The following is a 12,741-nucleotide window of genomic DNA, read 5'->3' on the forward strand; positions in this document are numbered from 1 at the left end:
CATCAGAATCTTGTATATTTCAATAAGAGCTCCTCTCATTCTTCTAAACTCGTGTAAACAATTTTACAACACCAAGTTATAGTCCAGCAATTTTATTTTAAATTCACAAGCTTTCGGAGGCTTCCTCCTTCGTCAGGTGAATGATGTGAAAATTCTAAACTCGTGAGTATAGGCCCAACCTGCTCAATCTTTCCTCATAAGAAAACCCTTCCATACCTAGAATCAACCTAGTGAACCTTCTCTGAACTGCCTCCAATGCAAGTATATCCTTCCTTAAATAAGGGGACCAAAACTGTACGCAGTGCTCTAGGGGTGGTCTCACCAGCACCCTGTACAGTTGTAGCAAGACTTCCCTGCTTTTATACTCCATACTCCTTGAAATAAAGGCCGCTATTCCATTTGCCTTCCCAATTACCTGCTGCACCTGTGTGCTAACTTTTTGTGTTTCATGTATGAGGACACCCAAATCCCTCTAACCTTGTTGACTCTCCTTGATTTTATTTTGAGTCTCTAAATGTCCTGCTGCTTCTTGCTTAATAATTGATTCTAGCATTTTCCCAATGACAGATGTTAGGTTAATTGGCCTATAGTTACCTGCTTTCTGTCTCCTTTTTTGAATAGGGACATTACATTTGCGGTTTTGCAATCTGCTGAGTCCTTTCCAGAATCTAGTGGATTTTGGAAGTTGTGGATCTTGCTGTGTGCAAATTGGCTGCCACATTTCCCCACATTACAACAGTGACTACACTCTTTAAAAAGTACATTGGTTGTGAAGCACTTTGGGATGTCCTGAGATTGTGAAAGGCACTATATAAATGCAAGTTCGTTCTTTTCTTTCTAACTTGCATCCTTTGTTACCTTGGATTCAGGGACAGTTAGCAGTGTTTTGGGGATCACCTTCCACAAGCCAGTCTGTTGTAATTTGTGTTTTTTGTTTATCAGCAGCAGTTATTGCATTTGCGTGTGAGTATTTCAGCCACGCCAGACAAAGAGACTAAACAAAGAGGGGAAAAGTACAGACATGTTAATTTGGCTCTGTAGTAGAACTCTCATCTTGGAGTGAGAAGATTGTGGGTTCAAAGCCCCGCTCCAGGGCTGGGGGCCGGGGCCTGCTGCGCTCCAGGGCTGGGGGCCGGGGCCTGCTGCGCGTTACGTTTTCAGAGGTGCCATCTTTTGCACGATATGTTAAATCTGCCTTTTCAAGTGGATGTAAAAAAAAATCTGGTGAGCACAGTATGGTTCAGCTGGGGGCTTGTCATACGCAGTAGAATCCAAATATACTCATGTTTTGACCTGTGGCCCGAAGGTGATTCATGTTTCCTGCTGCTCGCTCACCTCTGAGCTGTGCTTGAAGCAACTGAGTTAATGAGCTGCCCCTCCCCCTCCCTAAATATCAGCAGACCTGGCAGTGATGGGTAATTGTGAATTGTAAAATCTCTGATTTGGTGATCCTGGTTTTGTTTAGTGCCCTGTCAATGTTCCAGTACTGCTCTTTCTTGAGCATTGCTCACTAGTGTGGTGGATTGTATGTTTTTATACTCCACCCATTGGCTATTTAGCCTGCGTCTCACTGACAAGTCAAGCAGCTGATGGGTAAAGCCTAAAACCGGTATTTAAAAAAAAAATGTTCATTCTTAGGATATGTGCGTCGCTGGCAAGGCCAGTATTTATTGCCCATCCCGAGGTGCCCTTGAGAAACTCGTGGTGAGCTGCCGCCTTGAACTGCTGCAGTCCGTGTAGTGAAGGTGCTCCCACAGTGCTGTTAGGTAGGGAGTTCCCAGGATTTTGACCCAGCAGCGATGAAGGAATGGCGATATATGTCCAAGTCGGGATGGTGTGCGACTTGGAGGGGAACTTGGAGGTGATTGTGTTCCCATGCACCTGCAGGTGGTGGGGGTCGTGGGTGCTGCCAATGAAGCCTTGACTAGTTGCTGCAGTGCATCCTGTAGATAGTACACACTGCAGCCATGGTGCATCAGTGGTGAAGGGATTGAATATTTAAGCTGGTGGATGGATGTCGATCAAGTGGACTTTTTGACTTGATGTTCTTCAATCAAACAATGGGAACCTCTTTGGGCTGGCCCCTCTCGAGCTCCAATTCACCAGCCTAGTGTCCAGCAAATGTCTTCGGCTGCACTACCTTATCTGGAATTTTCAAAGTTAGGAGAGCAAGATGGTTGGCAGATGGGAAGTGCTGCTGAAGAAGCCTCTGCGAGTTGCTGCAGTGCATCCTGTAGATTGTACACACTGCAGCCACAGTGCACCAGTGGTGGAGGGGGTGGATGTTTAATGTCAGTAAATAATGCTCAGTGTTCTCCAGTTATCTTCAGAAATGACCTTGGTTGGACCACACTTAAGTACTGTGTGCAGTTCTGGTCTCCATATTACAAAAAGGATATAGAAGCACTGGAGAAAGTGCAAAAAAGATTTACAAGGCTGATATCGGAACTGAGCGGTTATAACTGTCGGGAAAGACTGAACAGGCTAGGGCTGTTTTTCTAGAAAAGAGAAGGCTGAGAGGTGTCCCGACAGAGGTCTTAAAAAAATTATGAAGGGGTTCGATAGGGTAGACGTAGAGAAGATGTTTCCACATGTGGGAGCGACCAGAACTAGAGGTCATAAATATAAGATAGTCACTAAGAAATCCAATAGGGAATTCAGGAGAAACCTTTTTGCTCAGAGACCGGGACTGGGGTAAAGTGCTGAGGACAACCGTACTCGAGCAAGAAGTCAAAGTCTTTGAGAGCAGGGGCAAAAGTTCTTTTTTTTTAAAAATCCTTCTAGAATGCTGGAATATACAAGAGAAGTCCCCAGAGTTTATGCTAAGATTGTTTCATGCACTGGCCAGCTCACACTATCCCCATGCCGCAGAAAAACATAGTTGTTTTCGAATGGGTACAGAGAGAGCCGCAAGGCTGATCCCAAGTGTAGAATCATAAAATGATACAGCACGGAAGGAGGCCATTCGGCCCATTGTGCCTGTGCCATCTCTTTGAAAGGGCTATCCAATTAGTCCCACTCCCCCTGCTCTTTCCCCATAGCCCTGCAAATTTTTCCTTTTTTAAGTATTTATCCAATTGGTATTTGAAAGTCACTAGCGCATCTGCTTTAAGCACCCTTTCAGGCAGTGCATTCCAGATCATAACAATTTGCTGCATTTGAAAAAAAAAAAAAAATTCTCCTCTTCTCCCCTCTGGGTCTTCTGCCAATTATCTTAAAAATACACTGGCCATATGTCACAAATAAAGCCTAGTTGTATTAGGACGGGGGTATGGAGAGAGTCGCAGAGCTGATCTCAAGTGTATGGTCTAGCATCAAGTATAAATTGCTAGCCAATCTATTTGTGACCCTTAAGTACTTGTTTCAAACTGTAAGATTAAATTGTACGAAATTTGCCTTAAAAAATGTCTGAACAATTAGAGTTCACTTGTCTAATTACTCCCCAAAGTGCATGGTCTTTCATTTCTTTGCTTTCATCTTGCAGACGAGTACCATGTGCTCCCAGATGTCCTACCACCTGTTCGAGAGACTCCCTCCCATAGGGCAACCTTGACTACTCCCGTTGGCTTCCTGCACAGAGATAATGGACAATACGGTGGAATGAGGAGCATGGATTCATCGGACCGCGACCGCCCAGTCAGCTACAGTTCTACCTCCTCCTCGGCCTCCTCCAGGGATAGCCACTGCTCCTTTAGCAGCGGGATGACCCTGGTCTCCAACAGCCACTTAGGCCTCGCCGGCCAGGAGAAGGAGGCTGGGGCCATCAGGCTGGAGTTGATTCCGACGAGGCAGTTGTCCAACGTGGAACAGCGTGGAAGGAGTAAACTGGGGTGTGCACATTCTGGAGAGGTGGCTGAGAAGAGGCCCGCGGTCGGTGGGATCAAGAGAGTCGACTCCAGAGGGTCCCACAAGAATCATGCCACGTCACCAGGGGCAGCATCTGCAAGCCCCAAGCTGCTTTATGTGGACAGAGTAGTGCAGGAAATCCTGGAGACTGAGCGGACCTATGTCCAAGACCTGAAGAGCATTGTGAAGGTATTACTTATACATTGGATCAATGTAGCAATCTTGTTATGCTGATTTCAGGGTCATCCTGGGCTGATTGCAGTCGGCTATTGTTACAAGCTTGTCTGTTATATGCCCTTCTCATCTGACATGTGTTATCAGCGTCATTGTCATCATCAATTTCAGCCCCTGTTCATTCAATACTCTGTCTTGTTGCATTGTGTGAGCCCAATTCAGGTACAAAAAATCATTAAGAAGACTAATGGAATATTGGGCTGGAATACAAAGTAGTGGAAGTTATGTTAGTTATATAAGTCTCTGGTTAGACTGCATCTGGAGTACTGCGTTCAGTTCTGGGCACCGCACCTCAGGAAGGGGTGCAGCGCAAATTTACAAAGGGAATAAATGATGACAGGTTGCATAGACTAGACTTGTATTCCTTTGAATATAGAAGATTAAAGGGTGATCTGATTAGTTTCTCTCTATCTACCCGATTTCCTCTAGTAGAGGAGTCCAAAACAAAGGGGCATAACTTTGAAATTAGAGCAAGGCTGCTCAAGGGTGATGTCAGGAAGCACTTCTTCACGCAAAGGGTAGTGGAAATTTGGAATATTCTCTGAAAAGCTGTTGAGGCTAGGTCAATTGAAAAATGCAAAGCTGAGATGGATGGATTTTTGTTAGATAAGAGATAGGGAACCTAGATAGGTAGATGGGATTAAGATACAGATCAGCCATGAGCTAATTGAATGGCGAAACAGGCTCGTGGGGCTGCATGGCCCACTGCTGTTCGTATTCTCCTGGAAATCGAGTGTACTGATCTAAAAACACACTAAAATCCATATCCTGTATTAATTATACAACTGTATAGGATCTCTGTACATCATGTCCATGACATCACACTTAAAATATCTGACCGGTAAATAATGGGGTCGACAAAAATGCTGCAAAGCTGCATCTGATCAGATGCTCTATTGCTCATCCAAACTGTTCCAAGACGACCAGGGCTGACTCAGCAGTGTTTTGCTTCTCAGATGTGAGTGATCGAGGCAGTTATCTGTCCTGCATCATGTGTTACCTGAAATGTCATTGACAGATCTTGGAAATCACTCGATTCCTCGTGCTAATCCCTTTTTTCTTTCCAGTGTTCCTTTTTGTCCATGCAGTTTGGAATGTCCCCTGGCTAAAGGTGGAACTCATCCATTGTCAGAAAGCGAACTGGAATTATTTTTGGTCTATTAGCTCATGCCAGTCATGCTGAAAGACAACATATATTGAGTGTACATTGAGGGGAGCCTTTAAAGGGTGTTTACTGACTGTTCTCCATAACAAACAAAAGGAGCTGGAGGGGGAGAGAAAATGTTGCCATTTAATGTGTCTTTAAGGATTGTCTTTGAAGGTTGGTGATCATAGAATCTTACAGCACAGAAGGAGGCCATTCAGCCCATCATGCTTGCACCGGTTCTTTGAAAAGGCTATCCAATTCCCTTGCTCTTTCCCCATAGCCCTGCAGATTTTTCACTTTCAAATATTGCAAGGAGATTTGAGTAGAGGAGCAAGGATGTCTTCCTGCAGTTGTACATGGCCTTGGTGAGACCACACCTGGAGTATTGTGTGCAGTTTTGGTCTCCTTACCTAAGAAAGGATATACTTGCCATAGAGGGCGTGCAGTGAAGGTTCATCAGACTGATTCCTGGGATGGCAGGACTATCATATGCGGAGAGATTGGGTTGACTAGGCCTGTATTCTCTAGAGTTTAGAAGAATGAGAGGGGATCTCATTGAAACATACAAAATTCTGACCGGGCTAGACAGACTGGATGCAGGGAGGATGTTTCCCCTGGCTGGGGGGGGGGTCCAGCTCGAGGGGTCACAGTCTCAGGGTATGGGGTAGATAAGAAATTTTTTCACTCAGAGGGTGGTGAACCTGTGGAATTCTCTACCACAGAAGGCTGTGGAGGCCAAATCACTGAATATATTTGAGAAGGAGCTAGATAGATTTCTAGACACAAAAGGCGCCAAGGGGTATGGGAAGAGAGCGGGAATATGGTATGAGTTAGAGGATGAGCCATGATCATATTGAATGGCCTACTCCTGCTCCTAGTTTCTATAAGTATTTATCCAATTCCCTTTTGAAAGTTACTATTGAATCTGCTTCCACCACCCTTTCAGGCAGTGCATTCCAGATCATAACTTGCTGCATAAAAAAAATTTCTCATCTTCCCCCTGGTTCTTTTGCCAATTATCTTAAATCTGTGTCCTTTGGTTACTGACCCTCCTGCCATTGGAAAGTTTCTCTCTATCTACTCTATCAAAACCCCTCATAATTTTGAACACCTCTTTAAATCTCTTATTTTTCTCCTTGGAGCAGAGAATGTTCCCAGCTTTTCTAATCTCTCCACTCACAATCTTGGAATTGAAATAACTCCTCACAGCATGCTCCATTTCAATGTTTTGACTGGGAGATCAATATCATTGCGAGTTTGTACTGCAAGTGCCTCTTCCTGTGTATTTGAGACTGCCCTGCATGTAAATTGATAAAGCAATCTTGAGGTTTAAATGTTGGTCAGGACACTGAAAAAGCGCCCCTGTTCTTCGAAATAGTGTTATGGGATGTTTACGTCAACCTGAATAGGCAGACTGGGCCTTGGTTTAAATGTCTCATCCGAAAGACGATGCTTCCAACAGTGTAGCATTCCCTCAGTACTGCACCAGAGTGTCAGCCTAGATTATGTGCTCAAGTCTCTGGAGTGAGACTTGAACCCACGATCTTCTGACTTGAGAGGTTCGAGTACTACCAACTGAGCCAAGGCTGACCTTTTAGGCCAACTCATTGGGCAAAAGAATGAAGTGCAGTGATTCCCTTCATGTATGCAATGCAGGAGACTCCCTAAAACAAAAAATACACAAACTAATTGGAATAAAGCCATCCTGTTGCATTACTATTGGTAACCATGTCATGACCTGGTGTAATTAAGTCCCTTGTGACTGCCTTATCATTGGCCATAGGTAACCCTGCAGGGTGAGTTCTAAAGTATTATCACTAGTTTGATTCTCTTGGTGCAATTGGTTAATAAAAAAAAAATCAAAAGCCTCTAATTTATCGCACAGGTTCTATTTTAGCTTTGAATAGATCACAGACCAAAATCATGAGATTTTTGAGCTGAAGAAACATGTGTTTGCAATATGCTGAAATGTTCTTTTGTACATTTACTAAATAATTGAGGACTCTATGCTGTACAAACCATGCAATGTGTTTTCGAATTCAGTGACTATCATGTGCTTCTTATAACTTCTAATGTCCTGTCCCAAACTCTTTGCTCTCCCCCACCCCATGGTAATAGTGGACGTGTTGTATCTGATTAGAATGTCTCTCACCATACCAGCTCTAGATACCCCGATTCGCACTTCCATTCTATTCAAGGACACTATTCACAAGGTACCTGAGTGAATTTACAATTGCATTGTGAAGATGAAGAGTAAATATCCACTCCCTCTCCCACTGGCACACCGTGGTGCAGTGTGTACTGTCTGTTTTGTAGGTTGGCATGTATGCTAGTCTTAAATAGGAGATCTACTGGAGCAAATTATTTTCCGAACCTTTTAATGGGGAAAAACCTACTATCCTGATGATGAGGCTTGCAATGCTCCCTCCCTTCCATTTAATTTTTTTATATTATTGTTTGTGCTCTCGCTCTCTTTCTTTCCCACCCCCACCCCAAAAGGTATAGGGATGGTTACAGATACTGGTATTCAGTGGGAGGTAGTTGAAAGCATGGGAATCTAGGTCCTCTTCGATTGGTTTTACAGTCTACAAATCTTTTTATATAGTCCAAGAACATTACGATTGTTTTCCTCGGGTTCCCTGTGGTGCCTCCAATTAGCAAGAGTAGCATGGGCAACTGTTTGGATAAAGTTTTGTTTGGGGTCAGTGCAACAGGTGGTGACCTTTCGAAGAGCCCTTCATTGGGCTGGAAGCCTCCTTGCATCTGTCTCTTTGATAGCTGGGGTAGAGCACAGCAAGCTGTGCAGGACAATGGGCTGACTGAGCTTCCTTTCTCCTCAAGCTATTAACCTTTATGGACAATGGAAGAACACTTACTTTTGGTAGACCCTCTGCATTTTTAACGATCCAGTTAGTTGTGTACTGATTGGTACCATGTGTTGTATCAGAGCAATTATCTTGTGGATTGACTTAATTTGAATTGTAGGCTACGTCAAATGTACACAAGCGGAATGATAAAATTTTACAGCACAGAAGGAGGCCATCACGTTTGTACTGGCTCTTTGGAAAAAAAACTCACGACATTAAGTAGTTCCATTGCCTCTCAACTGTTTCCTTTTCAAATATTTATTCACTTCTCTTGTCAGCCGTGGTAGTATTCATGCCTCTCAGTCAGAAGGTTGTGGGTTCAAGCCCCATTCCAGAGACTTGAGCATAAATTCCAGGCTGATACTCCAGTGCAGTACTGAGGGAGTGCTGCACTATGGGAGGTGCCGTCTTTCAGATGAAACGCTAAACCGAGGCACCTCCTGCTCTTTCAGGTGGGTGACAAAGTTCCCATGACACTATTTCAAAAGCTGAGTAGGAAAGCAGGAAACTACAGGTCAGTTAGCTTAACATCTGTCATAGGGAAAATGCTAGAATCTATTATTAAGATGATTATAGCAGGGCACGTTAAAAAAAAAAAATCTCAATGCAATCAGGCAGAGTCAACACAGCTTTGTGAAAGGGAAATCGTGTTTGACTAATTTGAGGAAGTAACCAGCAACGTGGATAAAGGGGATCCCGTGGATGTAGTGTACTTGGATTTCCAGAAGGCTTTTGACAAGGTGCCACATCAAAGGCTACTACACAAAATAAGAGCTCATGGTGTAGGGGGTAACATATTAGCATGAAACAGTAGGCATAAATGGGTCATTTTCAGGTTGGCAAGATGTAACGAGTGGAGTGCCACAGGGATCAGTGCTGGGGCCTCAACTATTTACAATCTATATCAGACTTGGATGAAGGGACCAAATGTATGGTTGCTAAATTTGCTGATGACAAAGGTAGATAGGAAAGCAAGCTGTGAAGAGAACATAAGGAGTCTGTAAAGGGATATGGATAGTTTAAGTGATTGGGCAAAAATTTGGCCGATGGAGTATAATGTGGGAAAATGTGAACTTCTCCACATTGGCAAGAGGAATAGAAATGCAGTATATTATTTAAATGGAGAGAGATTGCAGAATTCTGAGGTTCAGAGGGATCTGGGTGTCCTAGTACATGAATCACAAAAAGTTAGTATGCAGGTACAGCAAGTGATTAGGAAGGCAAATGTAATGTTGACATTTATTACAAGGGGAATGGAATATAAAAGTAGAGATGTTTTGCTACAGTTGTACAGGGCATTGGTGAGACCACATCTAGAATACTGTATGCAGTTTTGGTCTCCTTATTTAAGAAAGGACATAGTTGCTTTAGAGGTGGTTCAGAGAAGGTTCACGCGACTGATTCCTGGGATGAGGGGGTTATCTTATGAGGAAAGGTTGGACAAGTTGGGCCTGTATACACTGGAGTTTAGAAGAATGAGAGGTGATCTTATTGAAACATATAAGATCCTGAGGGGACTAGAAGGGGTAAATGCCGAGGGGATGTTTCCCCTTGTGGGAGAGACCAGAACTAGGGGCCACAGTTTAAAAATAAGGGGTCTCCCATTTAAGACGGAGATAAGGAGAAATTTTCTCTGAGGGTCGTGAGACTGTGGAATTCCCTTCCCCAGAGGGCGGTGGAGGCAGGGTCATTGAATATTTTTAAGGCTGAGTTAGATCGATTCCTGATTAACAAGGGAGTCAAAGGTTATAGTAGATAGACGGGAAAGTAGGGTTGAGGTCGCAATCAGATCAGATCAGCCATGATTTTATCAAATGGCAGAGCAGGCTTGAGGGGCCGAATGGCCAACTCCTCTTAATTTGTATGTTCGTATGAGTAGAGGAGTTCTCCCCAGTCTCCTGGCCAATATTTATCTCTGAACCCAACATTACGAAAAAAACTGATTATCTGGTCATTATCGCATAATTATTTGTGGGAGCTTGCTGTGCGCAAATTGGCATTTCCTACATTACGACAGTGACTACACTTCCAATAGGTACTTCATTGGGTGTAAAGCGTTTGGGACGTCCTGAGGTCATGGAAGACACTAGATAAATGCAAGTCTTTTCTTTCTTTCTGAAAGGTGTAAATGGATTCTGTTTCCTTGCTGTTTCTGGTAGGACATTCCATGTCTTAGCAGCCCTCTCCATTTTTGTAAATTTTCCTAATCCCCCTCCATTCTTTTGGTGGTGATCTTAAATTTCTATCCTCTAGTTACTAACTCCTAGTACATGATCCAAAATGGTTCCCAGCCAGAAGGTTTGAAAATGGCCCCATATAATAAAGTCTAGCATTTATATCCCTCCATGGCCTCGCCCCTCCCTATCTAACCTTCTCCAGCCCTACAACCCGCAGAGATCTCTATGCTCCTCCAATTCTGGTCTCTTGCGCATCCCCAATTTTCATCACTCCATCATTGGCGGCCGGGCCTTCAGCTACCTAGGCCCCAAGTTCTGGAATTCCGTCCCTAAACCTTTTGGCTTTGCTAACTCTCTCCCTCCCCCTTTTTTAAGACGCTCCTTTAAAACCTACCTCTTTCACCAAGCTTTCGGTCACCTGTCCAATTATCTCCCTGTGGGTCGGTGTCAAAATTTGTTTGATCATGCTCCTGTGAAGCACTTTGGGATATTTTACTATGTTAAAAGTGCCTTTATAATTGCAATGTTTAAAAGTCACCCAGTCCAGATGGGACGGTTGCTGAGGGAAGTACAGGTGGCCAGAGCCTCTGCAATTTCCACAATCCTCCTTTAGACGTGGGATTGGTGCCAGAGAAATGGAGGGTTGCAAATATTATATCCTTGTTCAAAAAAGGGAGATGGATAAACCCGGTAACTCCAGGCCGGTCAGCCGAACATCGGTGGTGGGGAAACTTTGAGACAATAGTCCAGGACAAAATTGATAGGCACTTGGAAAAATATGGATCAATAAATGAAAGCCAGCACGGATTTGTTAAAAGGCAAATTGTGTTTGACTAACTTGATTGAGTTCTTTGATGAAGTAACGGAGAAAGTTGATGTGTATATGGACTTTCAATAGGCATTTGATAAAGCGCCACATAATAGACTTGTTAGCAAAATTGCAGCCCCTGAGATTGACGAGGCAGTGGCTGCATGGATACATAATTGGCTATGGGATAGAAAGCCGAAAGTCATGGTGAAGGGTGGTTTTTCAGACTGGAGGGAAGTGTGCAGTGGTGTTCCCCAGGGGTTGGTGTTGGGACCACTGCCCTTTTTGATTTATATTAATGACCTGGACTTGGGTATACAGGGCATAATTTCAAACTTTGCAGATGACACAAAACTCAAATGTTGTAAACAGCGGGGAGGATAGTAACAGACTCCAAGAGGACATCGACGGACTGGTGAAATGGGCAGACACATGGCAGATGAAATTTAATCCAGAGAAGTGTGAAGTGATTCATTTTGGTAGGAAGAATGAGGAGAGGCAATATAAACTAAATGGTACAATTTTAAAGGGGGTGCAGGAACAGAGACCTAGGGGTGTACGTACACAAGTCTTTGAAGGTGGCAGGACAAGTTGAGAAGGCTGTTAAAAATGCATACGGGATCTGTGGCTTTATAAATAGAGGCATAAGAGTACATAAGCAAGGAAGTTATAATAAACCTGGTTCGGCCCCAGCTGGAGTTTGGGGCCAATTCTGGGCACCACAGATTAGAAAGGATATCAAGGCCTTAGGGTGCAGAGGAGATTTACTAGAATGGTACCAGGGATGAGGGACTTGAGAGACTTGGAGAAGCTGGGGTTGTTCTCCTTAGAGCAGAGAAGGTTAAGAAGAGATTTGATAGAAGTGTTCAAAATCATGAATGGTTTTGATAGAGTACATAAGGAGAAATTGTTTCCAGTGACAGAAGGGTAGGTAACCAGAGGACAAGATTTGGCAAAATAATCAGGTGACATGAGGCAAGAAATTTTATGCAGCGTTATGACCTGGAATGCACTGTCTGAAAGAGTGGTGGCAGCAGACTCAATAATGACTTCCAAAAGGGAATTTGATAAATATTTGAAGGGGGGAAAATTGGCAGAGCTATGGGGAAAGAGCAGGGAAGTGGGACTAATTGGATAGCTCTTTCAAAGAGCTGGCATTGGCACGATGGGCTGAATGGCCTCCTCCTGCACTGTATGATTCTAAGATGTTATGGCAAAGTCCTTGACCAGGAGTCTAAATGGTTTTGGAGCATTGTACGATCAGTGGTGCATTAACAACCTAGGGGCTAAATTTGCATGGGCCATGGATTACTGTGCCTTCCCCTGGAGGGTACTTGATTTGCACAGAGCCAGCTAGTGCCCATGCCTCTAGCTGCATTGCAAGTGCCCACCAGCCCCAAGCTATCAGCAAATCTGACTTCACTGCCCAGTGGGATCCTATCTAGGGCCCCTTCCAAAACAGTCCCCCAGAAAGCCCCCCTTAGTTACAGGACTGCATTATTTAACTTCAGGGGCCCAGGGTAACCCTTTACCAGGTCGCTGTGACTCGTCTTGCTAGGCATTCTAACTTGCATATTCTCACCAGTCTCACTGAGGGAAGTGGAACTGTTAACTTTAGTAACCATTTCTGAGAGAATCAACCATAAATCGAGTTTCCATTTG

At 43.9% G+C, this 12,741-nt stretch overlaps 1 protein-coding gene across 4 annotated transcripts in view; it reads left to right on the plus strand.

Moving 5' to 3' along the window:
• Positions 1 to 12,741, plus strand: part of LOC137324719 (pleckstrin homology domain-containing family G member 1) — a 185,836-nt gene that overhangs the window by 120,232 nt on the left and 52,863 nt on the right. For all 4 annotated transcript variants that reach the window (XM_067989351.1, XM_067989350.1, XM_067989353.1 and 1 more), the window contains one exon: positions 3,485 to 4,035. In XM_067989351.1, the coding sequence (XP_067845452.1) occupies positions 3,485 to 4,035 (551 nt within the window). The remainder of the gene's footprint in view (positions 1 to 3,484; positions 4,036 to 12,741) is intronic.

This window comes from Heptranchias perlo, chromosome 8, assembly GCF_035084215.1.
Source record: "Heptranchias perlo isolate sHepPer1 chromosome 8, sHepPer1.hap1, whole genome shotgun sequence".
Lineage (NCBI taxonomy): Eukaryota > Metazoa > Chordata > Chondrichthyes > Hexanchiformes > Hexanchidae > Heptranchias > Heptranchias perlo.